Below are 13,027 nucleotides of genomic sequence, written 5' to 3' on the forward strand. Positions count from 1 at the left end.
TATATATATTATTTATATATATGCAGCATACACACACCCACACTCACGCTCACACATACTGATATACTATAGAGACAGACAGTCAATCAATAAATTACTCAGTCTATCCAATCAGTTTGTCATTAAAAAAAATACAAGGAAATTTGTTTGATGGTAACAGGATTAGATAAGAGTTAAGACAGTACAGCATTGAGATAATGTTTTACATTCATAAAATGGTAAAAGTTACAAAACACTCAAAATAAAAGAAATACTTAAATCCACATACCACCATACTTCCTTCTCTCTCACAAGCTCTCCAACTTGACCTTTACCCGAGGTTGCCATATTCCCTCCCCCCCCCCCTCCCCCCACCCACCCAACCCTTTGATTATTATCAATTGATAAATTATAAATCATGGACTGTGATAGAGGTGTGTTGTTTTGTTTTGTTTTGTTTTGTTTTTGTTTTTTTGGGAGGGGGGGAGGGGGTGGTGGTTGTTGGTTGGTTGTCTTCTTGTGTGTGGTTGTTTTTTTGTTTATTGTTGTTGGTTGTTGTTTTGTTTTTTTGTGTGTGTATGTGTTTGATTTGTTTCAGTTTAAGAGACTTTCTAATCCATTTCTTGATTTAGTTTTCCCTCGGCCTGTGTGTAGTTTTGTACTGTTCACTTTTACAGTTTTCTCTTCCAAGGGTATGGATTTTAAGTACTGAAATACATGTGTGAAAAGACAACTCCATTGATTTTGTTAAACATTTTTTTGTTGCAGGCTACAGAATCCCTGTTATTGAGAATCTCGGGGCTACACTTGTAAGTTTATTACAGGTGTATACATGTTTGTGTGTGTGCACACAGTATGCATTTGCTTGGTTGTTTCTTTGTTAAGTGTGTGTGTGTGTGTTGATGGTGGGGGGGGTGCATATGAGTGAATATATTGCAAACTTTATATGTGCATCACTGCATCTGCATAATTATTCATATTGTAATTTTCATTATGATTGTGTGTGTGTGACAGACTCAGAGATAGAAAACTTAATAGAAAGAAAGCAATTTAAATTAAATCAGTAAATATTAAAATTCAGTTATTGATTATTTAACCCTTTCAACCCTTTAAGATTTTCTGTCTATGCATCCCTCCCAGCCTGGCATGTTTTGGCCTGGCTACATCAGCGAGAAGGGTGCTTCATTTCAGGCACAAATTTACAGCAACTGCTCAGCCAATAGCTGTCAAACTTCACATAATGATTGAAATGTAATTTTGACACATGTTGCTGAAGTCTCAAGGCAAGGGATGCTATAGTTTACATGTAACTTTAGTCAGATTAAAAACATAAATCGTAAAATGTCAGCTTCTCTTGAAGGTTGTGGGCTATCTATTTGATTTAAATGTCCAGCACTTTGTTCAGACCGGTTGCTAATTTCATCTCCTTCACTTTCCCAAGAATTACTGGATGAAATATTAAGTCAAATCATCATTATGTGGGTCAAGTTCGGTGCAGGAGTCCACCATAATGTCATTGACTGATTGAGCACTTAACCAGTTAATACTTTGTTTGATGTTTTACCATGTATATCGATTCGGAAAAAAACAAATAAAAAAAACACACTAAATGACTAATCATTCGATTTTTGGAGCGAAACTTAGCGTGCCAGTGAGGAATTAAGTTGGAGTTACTTCCCTTACCCAGTAGTTTAATGCATGAATAATGATTAATAATGAGCTGTTGAACTGGTTTAAGTAAAAAGGTTTCTTTGCCAGAGAATAACGATCAGCAGCACCCACCTGCAGGCTGCAGCAAATAGAATGAGTTAACAGTTAATACTATTTAGCAGCTTAGTACTTTATCAGAGAGAGGGATTACTTTACACCATAACTGATTTTACTTGTGATTCTGTCAAAATCTACAGTAAGCATGTGACACATACTACACATGGTTGAATTCTGATTTCAGTAAGATGAATTATTGAAATGAGAATTATTATATCTGCTGTGTTGACTGTGACAGTTGGTTTTGCTAGTATCAGCATCATGTACTGAATGAAATTTTCTTTGGAGAAATAGTCAAATGTTTTCTTTTGCTTTTCAGGATCAATTTGATACCATTGATTTCTCAGACAATGATATTCGCAAGCTTGATGGCTTTCCTCTGCTGAAACGTCTGAAGAGTCTGCTGTTGAACAACAACAGAATAGTGTAAGTCAGATGATTTTTTTTTAAAAAGAAAGAAAAAGAAGTGAATGTAACATGTAATTGTAAACCTGTGCTTGTGAGTTTCTTTGTAGGCATGATTTTGTGGGCTTGAGCATCCTTCATGTTTCTTTTGTGTTTATCTCTGTAAACAGTGTAAATTTAATTAATTTGACAGTTTTGTCTTTAGTCTCAGTTGTGACAAAACAAAGTCATTATAACTAGACACCTTGACCTTGTTGTATTCCAGAAAAAAATATACTTGTATTAGTTGTAACTTATGTGGACAGTGGAGGCATGTTGAAGTCTCCACAGACACATGTGACATGTAATAGTAATACCAGTGATTCTTCATAATCTTATTCAAAAACACTTGCTTGAAAATTAAAATCTGATTCTCATGTCTTTTTTCATGTAATGATGGAATGGGTTATTTGTTCACATCATGTTTTGTTTTGTTTGCTTTTTTTTTTTAGGGAAAGCTTATGTGTGTTTGTGAGATAATATGTGTGTGTAAGTGATATCAGAGACAAACTCAGAAGCAGTGTTAATTTTGAAGGCATGATGATTACTTTCTTGAAAGACAGAGAGTGTGCATGGTTTAGAAACAGGAAACCATGTTCCTTTTTTTCTGTGTGCTCTGTACTGCATCTTTCCCTCTGTTTTTGTCTGTCTTTTTTTCTCTCTCTGTCTCTCTTTTACCCTTGTCCCTTTCTCCCTGTCCTGGTATTAATGTTAACACTCTGTAGTGAGGGTAAATTTGAAAGACATGATTATGAACTCCATATATACACCTCTTTGGCACTTTTTAAATTTTTATTTAACACAATTGAAGTGTCAAGAAACTGCTATTCTGAACCTCTGTACTTATTCCATGATTCTTTCTCCACTAAAATATAAAGGTCAGTGTGATGTACAGGTAGTGGACAGTTCAGTTCTACACTGACTCATGTTGTGCTGGCGATGTGCAGACGTATCGGGGAGAACCTGGGAGAGGTGATCCCCAACATCAACACCGTCGTGCTCACCAACAACAACCTCCATGAGCTGGGCGACCTTGACCCCCTGGCTTCCTTCCCCAAGCTGGAGTACCTCAGGTAATCTTCACTGCCATTGTTGCATTAGTGTTACCCTGGCCAGAGTGACCTACTCTTAGTCTTGTACTTTAAACTAATTTAGTAAAGTGTTGTTGTTGTTTTTCCCCTCATATTCATGTAATCAGTTTTTCAGTTGATCAGCTTTCTCAATTTACACTAAACAGTGTCTCATGTGATTTGTTTTCTGAATGCACAACCTTCAGATAACATGCTAATAAACTGACGTGCTTAGGTAACCATTTCCAGGGGAATATTTCCTTGCTCTTCGTTATATTTTAGATTTCCTCCTGTTCAAAGGTTCAGCATGGAATTAGAAAGGCGGGGCCTTCTGTTACCTAACCTTAGGAAGACACTTGTTGACACTTGGGTGGAGTGAGGAAAATCAGAGTTAAGTGCCTTTCTCAAGGACACAACACCATGCCGAATTGAAGCCTTGAACTGTATCGCTAAAGAATACTGGAAAAAGCCACAGAGCACCTTGATGAGGGCTTTTTGTTAGATGAAAGGATAAAGATCTTTGTTGTGTGTTTATCTATTGTTACATTCATCTATGTGCGCATTCAGTTCATGAAAATGTAAAGAGGGATTCATGTTGGATTTCTGACTGATATATTTATGGTCTTTATGCCACCAGCTTAATGCGGAACCCAGTCAACGCCAAGAAGCACTACAGATTTTATGTGATCCACAAAATACCCTCCCTCAGAGTGTTGGATTTCAAGAGAATACGTCAAAAGGTTGGTGATTGTGAAGCGATTGATTTTATGTTCTAATTTTTCTTTATCATCCTGGCTTCAGTTTTTGATTTTTCCTAATTCTTGTCTTGAATCTAATGTTCTTTTTTTCCATGTAGTACCATTAGAATCAGTCATGGTATAAGATGATTTCCACTTGTTGTGAATCTATAAACCCGTTCAGCCTTGCGGAGTTTACAGCCTAGGCAGGCTTTCTTGCCATATTGATGTAGAGACAACACAGAAAATATACTGTTCTTCCTCCAAATTATGTGTGGATACATCTTGAAATACTGAATACTGTTGAAGTCAGTTCCCTTTCCTTTTGTTTTATGCGTATGTTGGAATATGAAAACAGTTTTAACTCTCTCCATACGAACGGCGAAAGAGACGACGTTAACAGCGTTTCACCCCAATTACCATCATCAACATATTGCAAGCGGAAGGCTCTTATACTGAAGACGTGAATGTTGACAAAGAATACCACAATTCTGACGACGGAAGCTAAAGGTTGGGTCATTCAGACACCCACTGGACATCCGAGGGGTCTGTGTAGAGGAGAAGAGAGGACTGGCCGTACTGAGTGAGTTAATGAGACAAATTTTAACACTGGAGCAATGCTCAGGTGCAGGGTTCAATGATTTAAATGAAATGTGGGCAGCGCTTAGCTAGGATAAGATTTCCTAGATTATCTGCAGAATTTTTTTGTTTTTTTAATCAACATGGAAATTGAAGTATGAGATAAGGGAAGTAATCATATTTAGTTATCACTGGTCTGGAGTTGTTGGGACTCCTGTGGTTTTTTCCAGTGAATTTTGTTTGGAATGTCAAGTTGGTGATAATAGGAATGTCAAGTTGGTGATAATAGGAATGTCAAGTTGGTGAAAACAGGAATGTCAAGTTGGTGAAAACAGGAATGTCAAGTTTTGCTGGTGTTGACAGGAAGGACATGTGCCTTTGGAACCATGTTGATTTATACTGCTGTGTTTTCTGAGCACTTCACTCCTCTCCAGCGATTTCTCCAGTGGCTCCCTGTCTCACACTGAATAAAGGACATGATCAGCACTCTTTGCCATAAATGCAAAAACAAATCTGCCCCTTCATGTCAGTGTGACTGCCTTCACCTTAACACCCCATCCTGCTGTCAATGATCAGCTTCAGACCCACTCTTGTTTTCTGCATTCCCAGATTCAAATACTCCACAGTCAGCTGGAACAATCTCTACACGTTTTACTTCTAACTTGGAATAATCTCTCCCTTTTGCTTCGTCAGATTCCTGCGCTCAAACTTTTTTAAGTATGGCCTTAAACCCTTCCTTTTTCCAAAATAGCTCCTCCGTGTTTCTGTCCACAGTTTCTCTGGCCCTCTATCTACACATATCTGCAAGCTTTGTCTTTCATTCCATTGATTCAGAGTTATACGTCTTCTCACTGGTTTATTGTCTGTTCACTACAAAGTGATTTAGACATGTACGCATTAATTCTTTTCAGCACACTCATATATATGCACACTCAGTTATATTTGCATATGAAAGTTGTGTTTGATAATATTATTATTATCATATTGCTTTTCATTTGTCTTACACGGGACCTTGTTTTATCATCTTATCAGATTGACCAGCATTTAGACCACCGCTCAGTCTAGTGAAGGGGAAGAAAATACTGCCTTTGTGTGGGAATCAATCCAGTGCGCTCAGATTCTCCCACTCTTCCAAGGCAGACGTGTTACCACTAGGCCAGCACACCACACACTTGTCATCACTGTTATTTTCAGGAGCGTGAGCAAGCAGCCAAGCTGTTCAAGGGCAAGAAGGGGCAACAGCTGGCAGCGGAGGTGGGCAAGAAGAGCAAGACGTTCGTGCCTGGTGACAAGCTGCCGGACAAACAGGCCACGGCTGGCGGGCCGTCTAAGGAGGACATTGAGGCCATCAAGGTAAGGGCTGTCTGTGTCTTACCGGAGGGGCCTGAAGGGGCGAAGGGGATTTTAACACCCAGGTTTTTGTTCAACTTTGGTCTTCTTCCTCTTGTTGTTGCCGTTCTTCCTCTTTTGTCAGTTCTTCTGCTGCAGCTTCTTCTCCTTCTTATTCCTTCTTGTACAATTTTAGTATTGGTGTGGAACTGATTCTTGGGGAAAAAAAAACGATTTTACAAGAATTGTATGACTGGGTGAGCTGGAGAAGGGAGGTAACCCACTTTTATGAACCTTTCCTGAGCCTGTAAACATCAGTCAGTGGTTCTCCCCCTTCTAAATCAGGCACAAGCATTAGCTGATATACCTCCGTTTATCTAACGGAGATAGACATCATAGATGGGTCTGAGAGCTCTGTTGATTTAACGTAAGAGGCCATCAAGGGGTTAACAGTGAGAGAAAGAAAGGAAATGTAGAAGGTGTGAGTGGTGTGAAGTGGGATGTGCGACTGTTGACAAGGAAGCCTTGATCTCGTTAACATAACAGAGAGAGACAGAAACGGAGACAGGAAATGTTGTTCAAGGTGTAGGTGGTGTGAAGTAGTCAGTACAAAGTAGCAGTCCTAGCCTGCCGCCTCCTTGATGGGGAACTTCCCGTTTTACCTGTCCAAAGCACGCCTCACATACAAGCCTTTGTATTCCCTCCAGTCCTCAACCACTGTGTGGGGTTTTTTGTTGTTGTTGTTGTTGTTGATTTTTGTTTTGTTTTTTGCAAACATAGTTTTGATTTTACCGTTCCCACTGTCGTTTGGTCTTTAGCACCAACCAATCTGTACAAATCTCAGCTAAAATGACTCATCTGTTCTGTGAGGTTTTTCTGTGATTTTTTAAAAAAAATTTTTTATCTCTGCTGTTAATTTGAGCTGTGTTCTGTACATGGGATTGCATATATATAGTTGTGTGTGTCATTTTTGGCTTTGCTTTGAGAAATGCACTATACAAATGCCACTCATTATTATTATTGTTGCTATGATGTTAACAGCAAGCGGTGGCAAGGGCCACAACCCTGGAAGAGGTGGAGAGACTGAACCAGATGCTGCGCTCTGGGCAGATTCCCTCAGCCAAGGGAGATCAGCCACCAAACCCTGCAGGTAATCCATGTAGGAATGTGGGAGCATGTTCAGACTTTGTGTTGTTCTATGGAGCTAATGCATGTGTCATCTTTTTTTTTTCAGCAAACATGTCAACAATTTCTCTTTCACATATCTATAAGAAAGTATTGCTGTATCTTGTGCTTTGCATTGCATTGTATTTCGTATTGTCACAACAGACACGGGGGAGAACGTGTTGCTACAGTGTAGGGCCACTGTTTGAACAGTTTCTTTTTTGTTTTTTTATCTTCCTCTGCAAGTGTAGTAGTTTTCCTATCAAAGTGGAATTTTTTAACAGAATTTTGCCTGGGACACCCCTTTTGTTGTTGAGGATTCTTTTACATGGGGTAAGTTCATGCTACACACTGTACCTCATTTCAACTTTTCACCTCAATGATTAGCATCCAGACCACCACTCAAGGTCTATGAGATTCGATCCTATGCACTCAAATACTCTGTTTCCTTGACGGACAAGTTACCACTTGTTTTTCTCCTATTGTTGTTATTGTTGTTGTGAATGTTGTCTAAAGGTAACAATATGATGTTGTACATCTCAAGATTCTAGAGGAGAGTCTGATTACATGATAACTGTTTTGCTGGGAAAGTATTATTGTATGCTTTGTTGGTTTTTTTTCTCCTTTTGTTGTTGCTATTTTTGTCAAAGCTGTCTAAAGGTATCCCAAATAGCTTCTTCCCTAAAGCAATCAATGCTCTGTCTCTCAAACTAACCCAAATTGTATAATCAGCAACAGTTTCGCAGTGGATCTAGCCATCAGCCCAGTCCTTATGTAATGTGTAATGTGTGATGTATATTCAAGTGAACACACGCATTGATATGCTCTGAATTTGTGGGCATGCATGAGGGCGAGTGTGCACAAGCACTTACATATATATTGGTCTAAAATCCAACCATATTAATTTGTGCTTGTATATGATTTCCTGTTCATATTTGTACCTTTTATGTAATCTCCCCTCCCCCCCCCCCTCTACATACACACACCCATAGTATTCCTTGTGACCCTGGTACAGTTGGTAATAAAGACTTATTCTATATTTTATTCTATTCTTGCATCTGTGGGTGTACTATTGCAGGTCAACATGGTCGGCACCAAAGCCAAAGGTTTCTCATATTGTCAGCAACACACATTGTTGATTGACAGGACTGTTCTTCCTTTGTTGATTTGATTGTTGTCCTCTTGTTGTTGATTTTACTTCTTTTTTTTTTTTTTCTTTCTTAAGCTTGTTTACTTTTACTTCCATTGCTGGTCATCACATGGAAAGAAGAAGGTGGGGTTTGTGAATTACTAAATTGTGATATCAGCCAAACATTTCTGGATTTACTAAGCATCGCAGTGGAAGGTGAATACATTATTACAGGTTCCAGATCTCTATGAAATGATGTTGGCTAGACATGGTTCATGTAGGCTTTTTCAAGTTAAGAAAATAATAATTATGACAAGCCTTTTTTTTTAATTCTTAAGAAATAATCCATCAAAAGTGACCCAGGTTTGTAAAAGTTTTTAAGTCTGGCTCTCATCACCGAAAAACATTGTTTCGGTCAGTGAAATGTATCACCGGAAAAAACAACATTGTTTGGGTCAGTGAAATGCTCCGCCTGAAGTTCAGTTTTAAAGTGAAACAAAAAACAAAAACTTTGATCCTGAAACATTCTTTCTGGGTGAAATCACGGTTCCCATCCTTGATGATGAGGCTGATGATTCATGCAAGGGGCATTAACCTGGTACTAAAAGATCTATCCCCTTTCCTGGTTCCTGGCAGTGTTATTTATAATTTTTGGTTGGGGTGTTTAAATTTGGTGGGTTTTTTTTTTGTTTGTTTAGTTTTCTTCCAGAGAAACAGTTTTAAGGAAAGGATGAAGTGTTTGAACACAGTCATGTGACAGTGATATCATCATTCTCAATATTTGCTGACAACTAAGTACATACTTTCCTGGTTTGTGTTTCACAGGATCCTATTTATCACCAGCAAAATTAGTTGTATTGTAGCTTTAAGTATGTCCCTTTTCAGGTTTTTATTTATTTGTGTATGATAGGTTTATTTCCTGTTTGCTTTGATTTTTCTTATTTTCTTTTGTGTTTATGTTTCCATGAGCCATTTACATTTTAATTTTTGATTGACAGTAATAGTTATTTTGAACATCAACATACTATGAATATTACTGATTTTTCAAGTGTTTATTGAAGCAGAATGATCAATTTTTGTTCAAAATGAAGAATCTGAAACTTGTGAATAGAAAAAAAAATTACAAGCTGAAACATAATTCACAATTCATTATTTGTTCTCATTAATTTAATCTTTTTTATTTCTTTTTTTTTCAGGCATTGTAACATTAATATACAAGGAAACAAGTGAGAAATAAGTGTGTATTGAAATTGACATAAGGAATAAACAAATGAAATACATGAACAAGTAAATTTATACAAATAAAGACATGAATAAACAGATGAATACAAGCAGATAGAAATGCAGAAATGATCATAAATTCTGTGAATAAATGACACATATGAAAATGCACATACACTAAGTACGTCTGGTTCTGGAGTGTTTCTGTTAGTAAGTGCCTTGTTGTGACAAGCTCAGGTATGTGGACAGTTGTAATGCATGCCCATTGTGGTTTGCTGTAGGTTATGGATGATAGCTGTCGGTCAGCATAGATCATTTTGAATAATTTTATGAACCTAGAGCTGTGTACTGAAAACAAACTTGTATCTGATGTTTGTCAAAGAAACCGCACCTTGTATCTGACAATGCATGTAATTAAACTAGCAAAGATCATTTTACACATGACTTCTGAAATGTGAGCTTTGTATTACCTTTAGAAATGCATGAATTGAGAAATATAGTTCATGTCATTTTGGTCAGATTCAGAAAGCTAGAAGCAACCTTTAGATTCATCTACATTGCATGCATGAAATATTGTTTTGGTAAAATGCACATTCAGTCTCTTATTTGGAAGTTAGTCCTTATCAGATTGACAAATGAAGTTTTGTATTGACTTGTGTATTCATGTACTTCTGAACATTCATATGTAGATTGTGGGCTTTTGGACTTGGGTTGACCTCAATTGTCATGCATCAACTTTTTCAGGTGCTGAGAGAGAAGAGGAAATGGAGGAAGAGGAAGAAGAGGAGGAGGAGGAGGCTGCGGCGGCAGCAGGGGAGGAGGAAGAGACAGCACCAGCAGAGAGGGAGGCAGAGGAGGAAGAAGAAGAAGAGGAGGAGGAGGAGGAAGAGGAGAATGAAGAAGCAGAGGAGACTGGTGAAGACATGGAGACATGATTTCCTGTCCTCAGCAAACAGATTTCGTGTGACATTGTGCAGCAAGAACGATTGTGTTTTGTCACCTGTGAAATACGTTGATCTTGTATGCATGTGCAAGGTGTGTGTGTGTGTTTAGTTTGTCATCTGTCCATCATTGAGCACTGTATCATGTGTGTCACCATGTTGTTATGTGTTGACAGAGTGATTGTCATTTTGTTGATAGATGTCTTGGATCATTATATCATCCTGTAAATAACATGACCGCATCATTAGTTGACATATTTTTCAAGGAGTTCTCTGTTAATTGTTGTTGATTGCACATCATCCTCATGGAAGGATTTACATGATTGGTACCCTGATGTGGGTTATTCTGTTTTTTGCTTTTTTTTTCTTGCAGCATTTAGTTGTCTCTAAAGGCCTGACCAGCTGGTTGGATCAGTGTGGCAAACTGACCCCTTTCCTTTAAAAAACAACAGCCAAAAACACCAAAAATATTGTTTTTTTAAGCAAATGTGGTGTGGCACATTTGGAACAGTCAACACACTATAACACCTCTTTGAAATTGAAAAGTGAGAGTGAAACTGATGTTAGTATCTTACGTCAAGTTTATAGTATCTGAAGTCAAGTTTATATGAATGGGTATGAATTCGAATGAAGTTTGGGGTTTAGTCTTTAGTTTTGTTGTGAGGTGTGGAAGGTTAGGATGTTCCGTCGATTTATTCCTACTGTTTCAGTGATTTTTTCACGAATGCCAGAGGTTGTTGTGCTCTTGAGACTGTGAGAAAAAAAGAAGGCAGTACTATGGTGACCTGTTGGAAGAAGGCAGAAATCTTTTACAAGTTTCAGCATGAGTTCCGTCACCCCATGGTGCAGTTTGAAGGAAGAGAGGAACAGGGCAGTGCTTGGAATTCATTCATTTCACTGGAATCGACAAAGAGAACAGAAATAATATATTAATCCCATGAACCGAGTTGTCGGATAAGACATTAGATCAATCTCCTGTCACAAAGAAGAAGACTTTGACTGTTTCAAAATTCTTTTTATCCCACTTTATTCTGGAAAGCTGGAGTGACATTCATGAAATGATTTCATACAGAACACAAATTGTCCTTTCATCATATGATCATGTGTGTCATGGTGTTTTCATCTTTTTGGAGATCATATATGGTTTGAGCCCTGGGTGGGTGCTTCATCATGATCAGTTTCATGTTCACCATTCCATCCTTGTATTCACCACATCCTCTGTGACAGTTTTGACAGTTGGCGATGCCTAGTTTTGATTTTTTGCCAGATAGCCTTACAGTGTGTTCGTGTGTTGAGAAACACAAATCATGGTGGTCTCATTGTGAACATTTACTTGTGTGTGCATCGTGGAAGTTTGATGCTCACACACGCATGACTTGAAAATAAGTGTGCATTATAATGATGACAGGGCAAATTTTGTGTGTGCAAGAGAAAGCAGTATGTTTCAGTGCAAAAAGAACATTCTTACATCAACTTCAAACAGAGAAAAGAAGAGTGTTTGTGTGTGTGTGTGTGTGTGTGTGTGTGATCATATTTTTCAGTGAAAGACCAGCAGTTTCATCTCATTTGTTGCTATCATTGACTTCATGCTGTTATGTCTGTTGGTTTTAGGCATCTTCAAAAAACAAAAAAAAAACAACATCATTCAGTGAAATAAAATGTCCAACTGAACGTTGATTTTTGTGGTAGTAATTGAGCAAATGGAAACTTTGAAACAACGGGTCTTGCATGATGGACCCATAGACAGATGACGCTTTAGTTGTGCAGTGTCCTTTGTAACATAACAAACATGCATTGTCAGAAATCAACAAAGGTGATTCTGGTACAAATGACACATGCCCAAATATATGCTTGCTGTCTTTAACTCACTCAGTACGGCCAGTCCTCTCTTCTCCTCTACACAGACCCCTCGGATGTCCAGTGGGTGTCTGAATGACCCAACCTTTAGCTTCTGTCGTAAGAATTGTGGTATTCTTTGTCAACATTCACCTCTTCAGTATAAGAGCCTTCCTCTTGCAATATTTTGATGATGGTAATTGGGGTGAAACGCTGTTAATGTCGTCTCTTTCGCTGTTCGTATGGAGAATTATCTGTTCCAGATTTATTTTGGATCACTAAAATCAGTGATATTTCAGTGGCAGGGATAGTTTGAGAACAGTAAAACTTTGAGGCAGACATGATCATCCATCTTGAAAATGATAACATGAAATATAAATAACACACGATTATTTCCATACGTTGTTTTTAATCTGAGATGTAGTTGGTTACTACACATACGCCCGCGTGCATGCTCGCACACGCACACACACACATGGTACATGTATGCATGTAACACTAACAATAGAACACATTTTAACATCATATCCCACTAGCCCAAATGACCACATTTAGAATTTTGAGAATTTCACAACTGCAGTATACATCAGTATTTGTATACGTGTAAACATATACAGCATTGGCACTTAAGCTTTCCATACAAATCATACAATACACATCTCTCCGCTCCACTCACTCCATAATACATATCCACACACCAATGGAAACCTGTACACAAAAAAATGGAGCAGATCTGATTTGCCTTGTTCAGTTTCACTTAGTCTTTGATCATACCTCCACCCTCAATCGTCTCGAGCATTTGACTCCTTGTCTTGATTCCCTTGTCTGCTA

At 38.1% G+C, this 13,027-nt stretch overlaps 1 protein-coding gene across 1 annotated transcript in view; it reads left to right on the top strand.

The window, feature by feature from the left end:
• Nucleotides 1-12,031, top strand: part of LOC143294686 (U2 small nuclear ribonucleoprotein A'-like) — a 13,256-nt gene extending 1,225 nt beyond the window's left edge. Inside the window, exons 2-8 of the mRNA XM_076606076.1 lie at nucleotides 748-788; nucleotides 2,066-2,172; nucleotides 3,138-3,263; nucleotides 3,898-4,000; nucleotides 5,771-5,929; nucleotides 6,947-7,055; nucleotides 10,164-12,031. Of these exons, the coding sequence (XP_076462191.1) occupies nucleotides 748-788; nucleotides 2,066-2,172; nucleotides 3,138-3,263; nucleotides 3,898-4,000; nucleotides 5,771-5,929; nucleotides 6,947-7,055; nucleotides 10,164-10,354 (836 nt within the window). The 3' untranslated portion in view covers nucleotides 10,355-12,031. The remainder of the gene's footprint in view (nucleotides 1-747; nucleotides 789-2,065; nucleotides 2,173-3,137; nucleotides 3,264-3,897; nucleotides 4,001-5,770; nucleotides 5,930-6,946; nucleotides 7,056-10,163) is intronic.
• Nucleotides 12,032-13,027: the final 996 nt, after the last annotated feature.

The sequence above is a fragment of the Babylonia areolata genome, chromosome 20 (genome assembly GCF_041734735.1).
Source record: "Babylonia areolata isolate BAREFJ2019XMU chromosome 20, ASM4173473v1, whole genome shotgun sequence".
Taxonomy (NCBI): domain Eukaryota; kingdom Metazoa; phylum Mollusca; class Gastropoda; order Neogastropoda; family Buccinidae; genus Babylonia; species Babylonia areolata.